At 44.0% G+C, this 18,907-nt stretch overlaps 1 protein-coding gene across 10 annotated transcripts in view; it reads right to left on the bottom strand.

Moving 5' to 3' along the window:
- The window catches only part of nhsl1b (NHS-like 1b), a 109,722-nt gene that overhangs the window by 3,951 nt on the left and 86,864 nt on the right, over positions 1–18,907 (bottom strand). For 8 of the 10 annotated variants that reach the window (XM_044168596.1, XM_044168601.1, XM_044168604.1 and 5 more), the window contains exons 2-7: positions 18,011–18,163; positions 13,302–13,429; positions 11,381–11,585; positions 8,094–8,225; positions 2,893–6,237; positions 1,672–1,804 (exon numbers count right to left, since the gene is read on the bottom strand). In XM_044168596.1, the coding sequence (XP_044024531.1) occupies positions 1,672–1,804; positions 2,893–6,237; positions 8,094–8,225; positions 11,381–11,585; positions 13,302–13,429; positions 18,011–18,163 (4,096 nt within the window). The remainder of the gene's footprint in view (positions 1–1,671; positions 1,805–2,892; positions 6,238–8,093; positions 8,226–11,380; positions 11,586–13,301; positions 13,430–18,010; positions 18,164–18,907) is intronic. The other 2 variants (XM_044168600.1, XM_044168606.1) reach the window with 1 other exon arrangement.

The raw sequence follows: 18,907 nt of genomic DNA, 5'->3' as shown, positions 1-18,907 counted from the left end.
ACATATGGCCACACTGGAAAGGCAGTGACACCAATCTCAGTTATAGAGGTAAACAAGGCTGCAATATAAGACACAACTTGAGTACTTGATCGATTTCTTTCTCTTGGCTGTATTACATTTGGTTTGGAGGATCTCCCTCCAGACAAGTTGTATTTCCTGCTGCAGCTGTGAAGGCATTTCATTCAAGGTTTTCATCACACTCTGTTTGCCCAGAGAGAGCGAGAGGGAGAAGACAGAGAATGTGGAAGTGAAATGAGAGTGAAAAGCAAAGGTATTGGACAGGTGAAAAGGGGAGAGGAAATGTGTCAGAGAGGTGAAGAAGGAACAGTTGGGTAAACAGCACTGGTGCAAGAAAGTCACTATCAAAAACAAAGTATATGAATTTGTAGGATTGCATTACAAAGTAGAACATATATACATTTTTTTAATTGAAAAATGTTACTTGATATCCATCTCTGGATATTTCAAAGCAATGTACCCAACTTAAAATTTCTCAAATGGATTTTAATTTGATGACAGATATGATATTAAGAGCCAAATAAACAAAAATAATTTGTGCATGTGATTATGTGAGTTGAGTTAATTTGCTTTTCCTTCGCAGTTGTTGATTTCTCTCATTTTGACAGCACTGCCAGGAGTCCGTCATCACTTCCCACTATTCCCACTTATCAAAAATCTATAAAATGATTCTAAATGTTCTATACTAAGGAGGTGCAATGGAGGAGGAGAGCATTAAAGCAAGTGGTAAACAAACAGATTTACGCAAACATGCTTACACAATCTTCACGTCTAATTAAACTGCACAATAAATCGCACTTGCACACGTGACGTGTGCACCATAAATACATCGACAATCTGTCGCCAGCAGAAATAAATCCTGTGAAATGAAATCCTGTGATGCTCAAGAACTCCGACTGCCACTGCACGTGAACGTGAAACACAAACTGGTGGGCTGCATGAGAAATTTATGTATGTTCCCCTTGAAGCACGGGAGCACGTATGCAATATATGTCAGAGACCGCAGAGCTGGAGAGAGAGAAATCTCTCCGGTGGCCTCTAACCTAGATTAGGACCAGAAGGTGTCAAGTAGTTAAATAATGGATGAAGCAACCGCCTTTTTTCTCCTGCTAAGAATGAGCAACGATAATATGACTACACTATCACAGATGCCTCGATAGACATTCGACTCATTTTGCGCCCTGAATCAGTCCCTTCACTGACCAGGAACAGAAAAAGCCACTCTGTCTGGGAGACTCCAGAGACCAACTATTTGACAGATGTGTAGGCTTGCAGATGGGACAGTGCTGGGTAAAGTTATGACTGAGAGGTGGAGGGCAGGAAGAGGAAGAGGAGGAGAAGGAGAGGATGATGAGAGCAGGGGGATGAAGAAAGAAAGATGAGAAATTATGGGTTGAAGGAGCTTGGAGTTCAGGGTGATACGCTGTGGTTTATGAGGGGGTGAGAAAGAGGGAATGAGATGCTGACAGAGAAAGAGGGGGAAGATAGAGAGAAAAATAAACGGAATGACTAGAGCACTAGAGGAAAAAGCTCCCTAGCTCAGTGTAATAAATTATATATCAAGAGTTGAAGCAGGTGAGGAGCAAAGAAGTTGGAGTAATAGCAGATGAAGGAGTGACAAGAGGCGTAAAAGAGAGAAATGCATCATGGTACCTGTGAATGGCGGCAAAGAGGTCCTCAGTGGTTCTGGCCCGTGAGGGAGTCGGGGTCACCATGTTCTCCTCGGAGGCCCCGTTGGCTGACGGGGCCGGAGACGATTCAGCCGTACTGGAGTCGAACACGTCACCTGAGACAGAGAAACATACAAGTTACATACACACAGTTAAAGAAGAGTAAACACACATACTTCAGGTCTACTCCATACAACATACACATGCACACACTCAGGAATCCACCATCCCGTCGCATTAACCTGGCTGCCTATAAAATCTGAAGTGGTACGGAGGAGGTGCCGGACTGTCTTCTTACATTCTCTTTTTGTCTCTAGATTTCCTCTCCTTTTTTCTTCTCTAGTTTAGCCTCATTCTCCTCCTCCTCCTCTCAACCTCCGCACTCCAGTCTGCGCTTCGACTGCCTGAGCCGCTGCAGGCAGTCTCACTTTACGCTCTCCCCATCCTCCCCTTCATCCCCTTAGCAGATCTGCTCCCCTCCCCTCTGATACGATGCAGCCCCTCCCCCCTCTCCCTCCAAACACGAAAAGCATCTCCCCTGGGACACTTGCCCCCCTCCCTTACCTCGGAGAGAGAAGAAGGGATAGATAGGGAGCAAGACAGAATGAGAGAGGGGCTGACTGAGGATGAGAGATTAACATTAAAGAAGAGGAAAAAGCAGAGAGGCAAAAATGGATATTTGGAAATAAGGATGGATGGTGGATGGGAGTCGAGTAGACAGTGGAGGCTGAGGTGTGTGGTTTGGGGGGCAGAGAAAAAGCAATGCGGGAAAAACGAAGGGACAGTAACCACAAGAGATCTCTGCATATGAAATATAGAAGGATGAGCAGAAGAGAGAGTAAGAGAGGATGAATTCAGGAGGCTGCAGCAGTGCTGTCCCAGTGATAAGCCGTTTCTCCTCTGCTCTTTTCACAGTTTTCATACCTTTAAAAGCTTGTGGTTTCAAGTTTGGATCCTTTGCTTCGGAGGGCAAAATGAATTTCACAGCTGCCTGAGGAGCTGGCCACACAGCTAGCAGGCAGCAGCATCACTACTAACCATATAGGATTATGGTAATGGCCTTAACTAATAAGTAAATGAAGGTTTTGACTGAAACCATCTAAAACTAGTGTTCTCTCTTAGCAAATTCTGTATATTTCTAAATTTGATTCAGTGGGGGAAAAAACATGAAAACCGCCTTACAATAAATTTCAGTCAGACTCACCAGTGTCGTCCTCCTTAGAGCTGATGGATCCAGTCGTGCTACTTGTTCCATCTCCCTCCTCCTCCTCTCCCTCTTCATGAGCCTCTCCATTGGTACACAATCCATGGTCAAGGCTTGCCTGCTGGCTGGCAGAAGCAGAGATATAGGACTCGTCCTGGGTTACTATGGATGTGTCTCTGCTCTCTGCGAGAGGCTCAGAGCTCTCTGAAGTTTCCTCTTCCTCCTGTTGCTCACTTTTACTCTCTTTCTCCTCTTCCTTTATTTGTCTTAGCAGCGCATCTACTTGGTCTTCTGTTTGTGACAGGCTGGTTTTATCCTCGTGCTGAGATGGAACCTGTTCATTGAGTAGTTGGGGGCTAAATGGCGGGAGAAAAGAGAATTTAGGTTTCTTGGAGACTGCTGGGGGCTTCTGTTTGGCAGGAGAGCTTTGGGAGCTCTGTGGGGGACTGGGCAATGATTCCTCCCCTTCAACTTTTTCTTTTCCGTTTAAGAGAAAGTAACTCTGATCATTAGCTTTTCCATTTATGACAGCAGTATCTGGTGTGTAATCGATGATACTGCAGTCTAAAGACAACTCTTCTAAGAGCTTTGACACAGGTGATGGTGAGGAGTTACGTGAATTTTCTTCTTCGGAGCAGTTTGACAGGGGTAACACAGTGGGATGCTCCAGGAAGTGAGACTTCTCCAGGGTCTGGAGCTTTAGACCCTGAAGGAGGTCCATCCCTGTTTCCTGAGCTTTGGTGTGGTCTGATTTGCAGTTAATCTCATTCTCTGGCCGTTTAACAGAGCGGAGCTGAACACTCTGCAGTGCAAACGGGGTGATCAGGGGCTTAGATGACTTTGAAGGGCTGTTGGAAAGAGCTGGTTTAGGGGCATCCTTCACTGCCTTCACAAAAGATGGGGAGGAGGAAAGTGAGACAAAAGCAGGCAGTGGAGGAGGTGGAGGTGGCCCCATGGAGGGGACAGGAGGGGGAGGTGGAGGGGGAGGACTGAAGCTCCCATTGAAGGATGAACTGGGGTGGATTAGCATTTCAGGGGATGGAGGAGGAGGGAATTCTGGGGAGGTGGAGCAAGCAGGGGGTTGACTCAGAGCTGGATCCTGTGGAGTGGTTGGTAACGGGGGAGCTGGCGGAGAAGTGCCTGCACTGGAACTTGGCGGTAAAGGGGGAGGGAAGGGTGGAGGTGGGCTGAGAGGGGTGTTGGGAGCTGAAGAGGAGGAGAGGGGCAGGGGTGGAGGTGGTGGAGGAGGAGGTCCAGAGCTTTTAAGTGAGTCTGAAGTGTTAGAGGAAAGGGAGGTGGAAGAGGAGGACATGGATACAGAGGAGAGGAGAGATGACTTCCTCTCAGGCACTTTGGGCCTGGGCCGGCTGCCCGAGGGAGACATAGACCTGACGAACGAGGGCACTGGGGTTCCAGCTGTGGGCGTGTTGGACTGGCTAGAATAGCCGCTAGATGGGGAGGTCAGTCTGTGCAACCTGTCCGGTGAGGAGGTGGACGTTTTGGGCTTCACTGCCACCCCTCCCTCCTGGCCTGGAGCTCTAGGGGCCTGGCTGTTGTTATGAATCTCCCCTCCATTCTGTAATTCTCCTGGGCGAGCCCCAGCCGACATGTTATCTATGGCGTGAGACGGAGGGGTCTGTGCCCTCTGGTCTCCATGGTTACGAGGATAGTCCACGTAGTAGCCCCAGGAATCAGCATAGTCCGAGCGCAAGCTGCTGGTCTCACTATGAGCAGGTGTCACATGGCATAGCGAGTATACATTAGACACACCGCCACAGTTGGCGTTAGTTACTAGTGATGCTGCAGAGCTACCTGCACTGATGCTACTCTGACTGCGTGGCCTTAGCATCCAAGGATCCTCATAGTCGCTGCTTGGGCTGTGAGAGGGTGAAGACGGTGAAGCCCCTTTTTCTTTCCTTCCTCTCAGTCCCATCTGTAGGCTCTGCTGCAAGCTGGCAATTAGAGTCTCATTGAGCATGGCTCCATTTGGCTCGTTAATGCCGCTGATGGCGCTAACACCTCCAAGGGGCTTTTTCGCACCAGGCTTGCGTCTAAGAGAGTCTGTACGAGCTGGGGGCAGCGGAGGCTTCTTGGCCTTGCGGAGGGAGATGCTGCGTGACAAAGAGCGATCACTGTACAAGCTTCCAGAGTCTTCCTCATTGGCCATCTCACGGCACTCGTACATGCTGTGCCTGGTGGCCCGTCCAGCTGCTGCACCTTGCCCACTGCCATGGCTACGAGAACGCAGGCCTGAATCCATGTGCATGGAGGTGTAGTATCCATCATTGTCTTGGGAATAGAGGGAGCTGGAGTCAGTAGTGGTCCTGGAGGAGAGGTCCAGGCTGCTATACAGCTGGTTTATAGGAGTGGAGCAGCTGGAGGTCAGGGTGCGGTGTGGAATCACCACGTTTTCTGGTGTGTCGTAGATCCACTGCTCCTCTGGCAGACATGAAGGCGGCGTGGGGGCCAAGGTGCTGTGGCTGTGTACACTGCTGTCTGAGTGCCCTGACTCGCTAGCAGGTGCTGCCACTACCAGACCACCATCCTGTGGTGTATGAGTGGGGGTAGAAGTGGCCAAGGTTGGGCAGGTGGAGCTGTGGCTAAAGGCTGTTGGACTGGAGATCTGGGGGTCAGTGTTGGTGGAGCGGGCCAGACTGAGCGGCCGAGTTGTGGGGTAAGCTGAGGCTGGGGAGTGGGAGAGCTGACCAGAGGTGTTGAGGGCAATGACCTCAGAGGAGCTAGATAGGGTGGCATTGGGGATGAGTGAGGTGGAATAGGAAGCATGTGGAGAGACCACACATGCTGGACCACCACCCCAATCACTGGCCTGTGTCCCCCTCACCTCCTGAGACTTGGGCCTGGGCAGAGTGCCTGTCCTGGGGGCATTTCTCATGTGCACCACTGTATCGTCAACCTGCAGCTTTCCAATCTGCCTCTGAGGTGTAGTTTGCTCCTCTGACTTGATGGGGGTGCTACTGTAGATGGGGTCAGCACTGAGGGACACCCTGGCGCCCTGTCGGGGCAGACTGTGAAAACGGGAAGGATCTCTGTTAAACTGATGTGGCAGCATCAAGATCCCAGAGCTGTCACTACTCGAGATGGATATACTTCCTGTTGAGGAGGAAGCAGAAATGCCGGCCATTTGAGCAGCAATTCCCTGTCCTCTCTGAGCCCGAATTCTTCTCATGGACGGGGGTACAATCTTCACTGCTTCTGTCTGGCAGCTGGAGTCTCTGGTCTGTGAACGTCGGAGCGTTGAGTTGACACTCCCAACTCTGCCCAAGGTGGAGTACTGTCCCGGGATGAACATGGAATGCGGCCGGAGCTCTCCACCGTGTCCTTTTGCTGTTGTCAAAGGAAAAAAGAAAATAAGATAAACATATGATTGATCAAAAATATCTCTTGTTTTCTCTTCTTGCTCCACTACCCTTTCCTCTCTATAACGTCTTGAGCCACAGTGCCTCTTGCTCCTTTGGCTGGACTGTCACATAAACTGTGGTCAGGGGGAAGCTAATTAATTAGATTTGCTGTAACCCTGTCTCATGCGTTGATAACTTCTGGTCTTCTTCATTAAGGAGGAAAGGATATGAGGGAAGACAGAGAGACTCCCTACAATGCTTCCTCTCCTTTTCTGGCTCTGACTCAGTCTGATAGAAAAGCAAATAGTCTGCTGGGGTTCAGGACAGGCAGCTGGTAAGGTAATTTGGTAGCCAACAAACAAACACATACATGGACGTAAACATACACAATGTTCACATGATCATGCATTGTCATACAGGACAGAACATACAGAATATGCAGATAGATATAGAGGCAAGGACACACAGAAATGCAGATATCACAACGACACACACGCACACACCGAACATACCAGCTAGTAAACAAACAATTTGAAGAATGAGTTGTAAAGCAGGAGAGGATGTGTAGTGTGTCTCCCATCTGTGGTGGCTCTCCTGTTGATGCTTGTATTCCAAAACATACACACTCGTGCGTCCTTTCTTCTCTCTCTCCTCCTTCTCGCTCTCTCTAAACCATACATACACTCTCTTCCTCCTTTGCTAAAAGCTGGAGTGACAGCTTGGCTGCTGCTGCGATAGATTAAGCTGCAGGTCTACTTTGCAGGCAGCTCTAGAGCAAAGAGAGAGAGGGATGAAGCACTGGGACAATTACCTCGGCCCAGTAATCATGACATTCAGAGGCTGTCGTCAGCTGGGCACTAACCAGACTTTAAAGCTCTTTTCCTATCAGCCTTGGTGATCTTATCGGACAGAGAAATGACATTCTCCTTAAACGCTGCTGCCATCCTACAGCAGCAGTGTAAATAAACATCAGCCATGCAGTGCCATCACCACAGTGTCAGCTTAGTAAGCTTAGTGTTCGCTTAACACCCAGCTCAGCTGAGTAACCAATGGTACCTTAGCAGCCTCTGAACCTTCATATTTGTTATTTAGCCCTCATCTGTTTGGAGGGTTTGGGGATCATATAGTCTATAGATGACAGGGGCAAAAGAAGAGGGTTGTGGGGCCTTATAGGTGTCCATGATCAGGGGCCCATTATCTCATAATCAGTACATGAGTACAAGACACACATGCAAGATTATCAATATGGCCCCAGGATTATGGCACAGACACAGACACACAATTAACACACACAATTCACAGAAAAGGGACTGCAGAAAGTTGACCCCGAAGGATTATGGCACAATACGTATTTGAATGGCAAACCCTGCATTTAACTTCTCCTGTGTGACATGATTTTCCAACAGACAAAATCTAAATTGAGATTCTATGAGGGCAAAAGTTTCTAGAGGAGGAAAGGAAGGGCAAAATTAAAACCACAAAACTACTGAAAAGGATTTCATAACTGGTTCCTGGCTGTGGATACAGTTAAACAGGGTGGAGGAGAGCAAATGAGGACACATGGTATGTAAAATGGAAACAGGGAAAGACTGAACAACTGCAGGGCCTTGATCCAACACTGTGGACTTGCATGTGTCATTTTCTCCCTCTCAATATGAGTTACAGTACTGGTGGGGTGAGTTAATATTCCACTCAATGTATACAGTTATTCTTGATAAAAGCATAAAGCCATAGAGAGTTAGGTTATAGGAAGTAGTGAGAGAAGGAGGGATGCTTGTCCAGAGTGTTGGTACAGGTCTGTGGACAGTAGAGGGCAACATATTGCCCCACAGTCATCCATACCTAGCTCCAGGTTGATGTTGTCAGGCAGCCCTGATATAGTCTTTCTGCGTTTGACCTTCTTGGGCCGGCGGGACACGGTGTCAGTGTTAATGAGGGAGCGCCGGATGCTCGCCTGTCGGTCAAACACTGCCCCTGGTAGCCGGGAGGGCGAGAGCAAGGCAGGCGGACACACAGGCAAACAGCAGTCGGTTAGTTGGAAGGAACAAACTCAACAACATGCAGAAAGTGTTTTTAATTTTAAGTTGAACATGCAGCATCAACAGGGGAAGAAACCTAAAGGGTCAGTTCAATTTTAAATTTTAAAAAAAGAACTTTTTCTCGCCTACATCTAGTGGTATCTAGCAATGCAGATAGTTTTGGTTATATTTGCCCAGATTTTGAGATATTTGTCTTTTCTGTTGCCAATGTAGGTGAATGGAAACCTATTTGTGATGCTCACAGCATTGTGAAATTGCATTTTAAAATTTTAACATCAGCATCTTGACAGAAAGAGTGTCTCTGTAACTCTACATAATCAACAGAACACACCATGAACAGTTTTCATAGGGACTAAAAAGTAATTCCACAGAAAATTATAGCCCAACCGATACTAGATTTTTGAGGCCAATCCGATATATTTGGGAGTTTAAAACATCCAAAAATGAGAAATTGGCCGATAGTAACTTTCTTAACATAAACTCATAACGTAATCAAACAATCTTGTTGTGGATCCCTTCGACTATTTTTTTTTTTATTGTGACATTTTACAGTTCAGAAAGAAAAAAACGTATGCTCCCTGGTGGTCAAACTATGTAACAATGGCACTGTTACTAAATATACTGGCCAATTTATCGTTCCAGCACTGCTAAAAACTGCTAGTACAATGCGGTCTGCATGGACATGTTTCTAGAAAAACAAGTTGCTGTTGATTCTTTCATGTAATTGTTCAATGCTGCAAGTGTCACAAATAAAATTCCATTCACTTTCCATTTATTGGGGTGGAGGAAGAAAACTCAGAGGCAAATAGCTAAACTTGGGCAAATACAACCAAAAGTATCTGTATTGCATTATACCACTAGAGGAAAGCAAGAAAATGTTTTTCTGTCATTTGGGTGACCTGACCCTTTTTTTCCCTCCATCAGCCAAAGTGCCTAAAATCTGACAAAATTTACCAGCCATTTTCACTCATTTACTAGCCAAGCTTAATCATTAGCTCGAAGCACTGGCTGATCAAAAAGGCTCTGGCAAAAATTTCATTTTCATTTAATTTTTGGCTGATGGTTTCCAACTCTGAATATAAGTAACTGAGTTGTAAACATACATGTAAGATATGTGAGATGTAGACAGCATGCTCTTATAACAAAAACACACATGCACAGGACAGATATGCAGTGAAGCAAACACACACAGTCTTTCATTCTTCTCAATTTCCTTCTCACTCTGTCCAGTATCCCTGAAGGAAAGCAATATCTCGCTAGGAACCGCTCTTCTTTCTATTTGGCTAGCTGGTGACAGCCTGCAGGCGTTAGGGAAATAGAAATTGGTATGAGGGCAGATAGTGTCTATCACATTCCCCATCAAAGTGAAAGAAAAGTCCCTGATCTCTCTCTGGTTCTGTGTGTGTGTGTGTGTATGAGTGTGTGTGTGTTTTACTCTCTTTCACAGTAATCTAAAGTGACAGGAGATGAAGTCAACAGTGATTTGTGCAGAGTGGGAACACATTAAGCACTCATTAGTGTGTAAAGGACGACAGGATTGCAGTTATATTGGCCTTGACAACAGCAAAATTTGGATGTTGATACTGAACTGTGATTTTTTGGAGTCTTTGTGCTGTTGTTCATCTGTTTTAGACCTCATACAAGATATCTATATCATTATGTCTTATGAATGAAAGACAAGCTACAGTGTAATATATTAATCATCAGAACTGGCTGAATGAGATGTTGCATCTATATGTATGTGTGTAGCTTGTGTGTGTCAGATAGCACTGAAAAATGTCACATGCTAACAAGGGAAATGCATCGACATGTTTTGCTGTGTACGAGTGGTCCTCTGTCAGACGTGCCCATGATCTGACATAAAGTCAGTGAAAAGCCTTGACCCTTGGATAAGCTGTCAAACAATTTTCACACGCAAACCCTCAATCACACACGCATAAAGGAAGGTGAAGGTCAGTCTCCAAGAAGCATGAAGGAAGTGGAGAATATACAGAGGTGCAGGAGGAGAGGCAGACATCCATGACTGACACATACAGTTTTTTCCTCTGTGGATGACTGGATACAGTAATCGATTGGTCTATATCCACTTATCCACAGAGGGTTGATTAAAGGGACACTGACATTTTGCTTGTTTGGCTCATTCCCTTTTTTGCTGCCTTACTGAGAATTAGACAAAAAGACCAATAAAATCACAAGATTTGACATGGTAATATGGCAGTTTTTAAATTATTGTAAGGTTTTTTTTTTAAATGTATTTATTAGCCACACTAGCAATATGGCTCTATGGAAGGCAATGGTCCACCACTTTGGTCCAACTGAAATATATCAACAAGTATTGGATAGATTGCCAAGAGATTTTGTACATACATTTGTGGTCCTATCAACTTTGGTGATCCCTTGACATTTTTGGCTGTTAGTGAAATGTCTTGACAATCATAATAACTTTGGTAATCCACTGGCTTTTCATCTAGTGCCAACATCAGGTCAAAATTTTAATTTGTCCTATACTTTTACCTGCACAACTAATGGCATTCCCATCAGCCCCAGATGTACTTTGTGTTTAGTGTTAATTAGCAAATAATAGCATGCTTACACGCTAAACTAAGATGGTAAACATTGTAAACATTATACCTGCTAAGAGTTGCTAGCATGGCTGTAAACTCTTCGTCTTTGAGGAGGCTAGCTGTCTCCTCCTGCTTCCGGAATTTGTCTTAAGTTAGGCTAAGTATGATGGAGCCATCTCTGTATTAAACTCACAGACATGAAATTGATATTGATCTTCTCATCTAACTTTCTGTAAAACAGAAATCAAGCAAATTTACAAAAATGTCAGAAAATTCCTTTAAGACAAACAAAACAAAATGTGTAATTGGTGGTGAGGGGTTAATATTACAAAATAGACATCGGGCATGAATGAGACCAGATCAAACTCAAAATAGTTTGATCTTTCTATGTTGCTATTCAGTATGGAACTAGAGAACCATGACATTTGTTTTCCACTACCAACACTGATGGCGATTGCTCGCTACTCGTTACTGATAGAGAGATGGACAAAATGGTTGGATGACTGCGGCTGCCAATAGGTCATACCTGTGACATTGATGGCAACTATGTCTGTGGGCACGGCCTTGGCTGTCTGCCTCATCTTCTCCTCTGGGGTGGGGAGGGCTGCGGCCTTGTTCCATACCACCTGTCCGTCAACCTCGGACCCCTCCTCTCCTTCACCCCCTCCCAGTGGGGTCTGGGGCCTCATGGAGAGCTGAGATTTGTTGTCCTCTGCTGATGAAGCTGTGGACTAGATTAGAGAAAGAGGAAGAATGGGTTAACAAGACGTAAAACTTGGAGCAAAGAGAGAGAAAAGGGAATGGAAAGAGAGCAGAGACAGCAAGAAAGGAAAGGTGAAAGAGTAGAAGAGACAGGGAAGAGGGGAGAGAGAGATAATAGAACCAAGGAATGAAAAAGAGAACAAACAATCCTAATTCTGATTATAAAGCAATTCCAGGGGCAGAATTGTTAATCTTTCATTTTCACTGCATCACCCAATATTTGCCTGGCTGCATGTGGAACAGGTTGAGCTTTTCCACTTTGAAAAAAACGGCTGGTGGGAAATCCTCAATGTGATTTTGGTGGATTGAAAATTGCTGGAATAACGTTGTTCAGAATCTCTGATTCTTGGGGGGGGTGTAAAGAAAGGATCTCAGCAATAGTTTGGTTGTAAACATGGCTTGTTGTTTTGCATCATTGTGGCTCAACCAGGAGCCCTGTTTCTCCTTTTGAGGCTGCTGTCAGGCAAAGTTAGGCTCACTGGCCTCAAGACAACAGGAAGTGACGGGGAAGAGAGGGGAAGGGGGACAAACAGCGGAAAAGAGGAAGGGGGAAGGAAGGCAGAGAGGAGGAGGGGATTGGCTCGGGTTGAAGAGAAGGACGTTGAGGGTGCAGAAAGTAGAAAGACAAATAACGAGAGATGGGAATCAACAGTTTAGAAAGACAACAGCATGTTATAAAGGTCGAAGGTCGGGCCAGGCATGAAACGAGCGGCTGGCCACGAGGGCCTCTGGAGGACAAAGGAGACCCTAATAATAACTGTGAAAGACCCTCTGACCCTTTCAGGACCCCTCATATCACACTGTGTGTGAGAAATAAAAATGAGGAGAGGAGAGGAGGTATATCTGGCTGTCAAACCATTTACACTTAACTTCACACTAATGGTCTGTCAGACAGAGCAATAAATAACTGTCTCTTTTCTTCATCTCTGTCTCTTTCTTTTTCTGCCTCTCTAATGTATCACCCTCCTATGAAATTGCAGTACTGAGACATTAGACATACAACAGCCCCACCAAGTGTAAAGGAATAACAAGTATAATGGAAAAACAACAAAAGCCAAGCCAAGTATTTATTCTTTCTATATATTTAGCTCTGCCTGAAAAATGATTGCAGAGTGAGTTAAACATTCAATTCAACTCTACTTTTTCATGATGCATGCTGATAGTCATAACAAAATGTGAGTGTTAGCTTAGTGCTGGTTCTCTATGTCCCATTAATCCTAATAAGCTACTACTGATTAGCTATTAGCACAATGTCAACCAGAGAGGAAGAACTTACTGGCAAAAACTGGTTCAATAAAAATATTTTTGTTTTTGACCTAAACCAATGACTATACAAGGGTGATTTCCAAAGTCTTCCAGACCTAAAGCTGATAATTCTATCTGTAAAAAATAAATTAGAACATAAAGTCAAGAAGGGAGACAAAGAAGTAACTTGAGTAAACTTAAGACTGAGGAAAACATGCAGTTTCATTTCAGACCACTGGAGGGCAGACTGACACTGTTTGAATCACTGGAGGTGAGCTGCCATGCTGCTGAATCAGCACTAGACTGCAAAGCACTGCTGTGCACACAAGTACTGCACTTGTATGTACTTACACCTGGACAGTTGTGTGTGTGTGTGTGTGTGTGTGTGTGTGTGTGTGTGTGTGTGTGTATTTGTGTGCTGTGTTTGTGCGTATGTGTACCTTCTTATCATTGTCATCATCCTCATCATCCTGCAGGCTGCTGGTGGACTGTGCAGGGTCAGAAAAGATGGGACCCTGAGAGTAGTACTGAGAGCTCCGGAAACCATCTTTCCTCAACTTGTCACATTCTGCAGGACAGACAGAAACAGAGAAACATGATATTGACAAAAAAGATTTGGACTGCACTGATCTTTGTCACAAAGCGGACACTCATTATGATTACAAGTCTATATTTGGGAAGATTTTGTCATGAGAAACCACCACACTGCCTGAGAACACAGATTTTGTAGTTTCTACAATTCACACTTTTCCTTCTTTTGCTGATTTTATGTAACACAAACAGACTGAGCTTTGTCGATTTAACTAGTAGGAAGATTGTATGAAAAATCTATAGGACACACACACACACACAGATGTAGCTGTGTAACAAGCACAACTTATCAACTGTGTGTGTATCTGTGTGTGTGAGTCACGTGAGGGCTGTCCCTGTTAGATGCTGCCAAGCGCTGCTCACACCTCCTCTGTCACCACCTGCTGTGATGGGGTTGTGATGTATGTGTGTGAGTGTGTGTGTATACCGATATGCGATAAGAAGAGTGTGAGTAACCAGAGGAGGGGGTATCAGTTTCAGTCTGTCACACACAGATGGCAGAACTGTCCCTCTCTCTCCTCTACCCCACCCAGGGGGGGCATTTAGCACATCATATCTCTTTCTCCCTCTGCAAATATCTACTAATGCATAATTTGTCTAGTTTTATAATAGCTAATTATATTCATGTAGTACTACTAAACTAAAACACACAGTGGAGTAGTTGGCTGACTGTGTGAAAGCAAACCTTACACATTTCAATTTAAATAACTTTAATAAGAAAAAATCTAAACATGTTCCCCTAAACTACATTGGCAACATATCAACTGACAAGCATGAGTCTTCTTTGTCTTTCTCTGCATATTACCCCTGCATACAAATGTAAAACTCCCCCTTGTCTTTTATTTTGCATCTTTGGGATTTATTCAGAGTGTGATGCACAATCAAAATCCCTTTTGGTGAATCACACATGTACCAAAGCACATGCACATCGCTCCTAGCCTGGCACCTCAAAGATGCTGCTTTTGATCCCTTTTATGTGCCATCTATCTCCATAGCTAATTACAGCCCATCTCTGTGGAGAGACACACTGGTGCATGTATAATACTGTCAGTTAATGGATCCTAATGGGGATGGCAAAGGTAGCTACTGTAACAACAAGCTGATGTGGTAGTGGTGTGGAAGAAGGAATTTAGAAAGCATGATTATAATGAGGATGATGACAGGGACCAGAGCTGTTACGATGATTGGTGTTGCGTGATTGGGGATGGTTGATAAAATAAATAAGACTTGTCGAGCTGAGTGCTGACTGAAGGGAGGGGACCGGTAAGTGACATGAGAGAAGATGAGCAGAAAGAATGAAGGATAGTGAGTATAAAAATAATATAATGTGGGTGTATCTGTATATATTTTACAGTGGCATTTAAATTAAATCAGCAAATAGTAATTGATCAAAGCAGTGTAGTGCCTATTTAGTGCTACAGATAGGCACAAAAACATGCACAAAGGATAGTCACTGAAGTGGCAGCGTAATATAATATGTGGAAAACTACATCTTTTGGGTGCCTGAGCTGTAATAAACAATAATTATATTTTTTAAATATACTCTTATCCTGGTTATGTGTCTACCACTTAGCAGTGACCCAATGAACTTTGCTGTCTCTTCTTTGGTGTTCAAGCTGCCAGACAGATAGATTTCTTGTGCAACTTTACATTAAACCTGCGACAGCTGATGCCCACTTGGGGGCAGTAGAAATGTAAGTTGATATGGTGAACTTGTTAGCAAACGATTGCTTATTTACACATCAAGCAGTTAGGGCGTAACATTTGGAGTCATGTTTCTGGCCACCCGAAAACTTGCGCGCCGGACAGCTTAACAATGAGCTGAAATCATAGACTATATAAAATATGAATGTAGTCTCCGTGACGTCACCCATAGGTTTCTGAAGAGCCAGTGCGAAACTCAGTGTGGTGGCTCTGGCCGACGCCATGTTGGCAGTGCCTGACTCCGCCGGCTCCCGGCTAATCCAAAAATGGGCAAAGACGTGGCGTGTGGGTGGAGTTGATGTGGGCCAAATGAAGCCTGGTTGCTGAAACTAGCCACCTGTGACAGCACCCACCTGTCACTCAAAGCAGCCACGTCCTTACTTATGCATAACTTTAAGCCTTAATATAATTTAAACGGGTGAGTTATATAAAAACTACCTGTACAGTTGTCATGAACAAGGAAATTAGCTATAGAGACTAAAACAGTTTTATTTTTTTACCAGGCTGTAAACATGTTTATTTCTGCTGTATAGTTTGGCATTTTAACATGGGGGCTTATGGAGATTAACTCGCTTTTGGAGTGGCAATTCAAGGAACTGCCGTTTTTGGTACTTCGTGTTGGCTTCATTTTTCAGTCCAGGAGGTTGCCCGCTTGGCTGAAACGCACTATAAAGCTCTGTAAAGCCATAAATCGGGATTCAGGTGATAGATTCACTATGAGCACCCCTTTCACATTGTCACATTGTTTTCATATTGTCATTTGATATGTTGTTAATATAAAAATATCAATTACAGCCGCTTTAAAGTTAGTCTACTTAATTGTCAATTAAGTAGACTAACTGCTGATTATGATGAGAATGGATGATGAATATGAGATTATGGAGATAAACGGTCTTTGATTTTCTGTCTCACCTTACAGCGGGAGCTTGAAAGCAATATTTCTTCTACTCAAATCTACCCTTATACTTACATAAATAAACATTGTAAACACTGGCAAACAAAACAGTGCCACTGGTCACTGAATGACATCATTGACTAAACTCTTCTTGGGATATTATTACAATAATCATACGACTGTTATGTAACTTCTCTGATGTATTTCGACCTGTTGGCTCGTTTTCTGTAACTCACTAGCTGCCTGCAAAAGCCTCACTGCTAAACAAGCTGAAACCCATGTGATTGTGTGAAAGGAACAGAGTGGATGCACACTGCCATTTGATTGGTTATTGATTATTCTGCTTTGCAGAGCTGAAAGCAGGACTCGTGTACCTTGCTATGCTAATGCTGGTGGCACTGGATTTAGTGACATGAAAGCAGTGGTTGAGCCTGGTTTAACCTCCTGGCCTGTAGCTAGGTGTGTAACCTCCACTCTCAACTTCCTGGGAGTGGACAAGGAATTAAAGAGCTAAAACATACACCAAGACTCAAATGGACAGAACAGGTGCTCTCATTGGACACCTGTTGTCTTTCAGTTTGGACCCCTGGGGCTGGGTGGTGGTGACAGGATGACAGGACGGTGACAGGATGGGGAGGGGGGGCAGCATCAATATTGCAGGAATTAATATGCAGCAGCAATAGCAAAGGGGTCAAACAATGGAAAAGACAAAGAAAGCCTGCACAACGTGTGTGTGTTAAAGCAGGTGACTAATGTTTTACACACCGTAAGCATCAGGTTACAACCGGCCTCTCCCCATTTATCTCTTTTTCTCCCTTTATCAGTCTCTTTTTATCTGCTGGCACACAAGGCCACCCTAGCATGTAAACAAGCCTTTACTGTAACACATCCACCCATATATACACACATAACACACCCATATACACACTTCTAAGCCTTTTCTCACACCTGTCTCTCCAGCAGTTATCTGAGAAAAGGGTGGAAAACACAACTTTCCCAGGAACTCTTGCTGAAACAGGTGCTAGAATTTATTGGTATTCCCACTTCCTGTTCTGGAAATGTTGTGATCATATTAAACAGTTGTCACTCTGCTGTGACTTTACTCCCTGTGTTTGTTTGACAACAAGGCTGTGTCTGTTTTTCTCTAATTGTACTGGGCAAACAGGAAGAAGAGGATCTCACAACTTTGGACTGAACACAAATTACAGGTTTGGACATTTTTACAATGTTTTGTACAAACACAACTAATCTTTACCTTGATGCCATGATAAATGTGATGACGTCTAGCAACATTCCCACTAGTGAGATTTGTCAGTGTGTATATTTTGGTTGATTTGGCTGATATGGATTTAAATGATTTATTGGAGTAAGCTATGGGTATTACTTAGACACTTATTTGGATTATAATTCCACTGAAGCATTTAAATTAGAGCTGAAACAATTAGTTGATTAATCAGTTAGTTGAACATCAGAAAATTAATGTGCAACAGGTTTGATAATCAATTAATGGTCACTTTAAGCAAAAATGACTGGTTCCCTCTTCTCAAATGTCAAGATTTTTCTGTTTTATATGATTGTAAATTGAATCTCTTTGGGTTTTGGACTGTTGGTCAGATTTGGACATGTCACATTGCATTCTGAGAAATTGTAATGGACATTTCTTTTTACTATTTTCTGACATTTTATAGACAATTCTATCGAGGAGACATTCTGCAGATTCATCGTTAATGAAAATATATTCAATATCAATTATTATTATATCAAAATCCACAAGTGGCTAGTGAATTGTGGATGTTGTTTGTATTTATCTTTTTTTTTAAATGTGAACCTGAAACAATGCAAACACAGTAATCACCTTCTCCATATCAGTAAAAATAACTCCTCTAACCCTGATTTTGTCTGTGACCATGTTGGATCCTATCAAACTCTATGAAGTGGTACAATTCGAATGATCCTTACCTCGCAGGGCGGTCTTGAGGTTCACTTTGGCCTGACGGTGGAGGTCTTCTACACAGGGCGGCCTGCTGCCTGGTAGGAAGACGTTTTCCTGCTGGTGCCACGGAGCTGTGTAATGGACCGTCCACTTGCTCTCCTCATCCAGGTTAGACACCGCTGCAAAAACACACAGATCGGGTTATGGAATTTTAGTTTAACTTGACTTATGTTTCCAATTTTATTGACCCTAGTGGATCTCGAGTTTTGCAGAAAAAAGAGGGTTCACTAATTCTAAGATCAACTGTTTGGAAAACAGTACATTTTGGACTAGAAAATGTCCCGTATACGCAGTACTGGCTACTGGAAGGATTTGTTTATATTTGGTGGAGAAAAGGAAGGGGAAGGTGTCAGTATCAACACCAACAACATGACACGTATCTGAGACGTCACACAGTAGGCCACACAAGTCAGCAGGGGGTGGGGGGGTTGGGAGAAGAGTCAGTTGGAGGGAAACACTAGCCTGATGATATGCAGCTCAGAAATTCAAAGATGCTACTAAAAAAACTCTTTACATTTACAAAAAGCGAACTTTTAAGCAAGCTAACTTGTCCTCAGAGAAACCCCTAGCTAGATCTCAAGACCATTTAAAAGCAGATAAACATACACAGCTGGCTAACAAATCCAACTGTCTTTTGCTTTATAAGAGAGGGAAAACAACCCTTTGTCTTTTTTGTAATTTTCTACAGCATTTCTCTCAGGCAGACATCATTAAAGAAATATTAAAGGACATTAAGGTGCTTTTCCTTGATTCCCTTGCAACTGGTGGTGGCTTGTAATGCGGGTGATCCAGGAACTGAAGCTTATTCCCATGCTGCAGTTGTAAGCCAGTCTAAATACAAGTCTAAGCAAAACAACTGAGGT

Source organism: Siniperca chuatsi, linkage group LG16 (assembly GCF_020085105.1).
Source record: "Siniperca chuatsi isolate FFG_IHB_CAS linkage group LG16, ASM2008510v1, whole genome shotgun sequence".
NCBI classification, from domain to species: domain Eukaryota; kingdom Metazoa; phylum Chordata; class Actinopteri; order Centrarchiformes; family Sinipercidae; genus Siniperca; species Siniperca chuatsi.
This window is presented reverse-complemented; position numbering and strand designations above follow the sequence as displayed.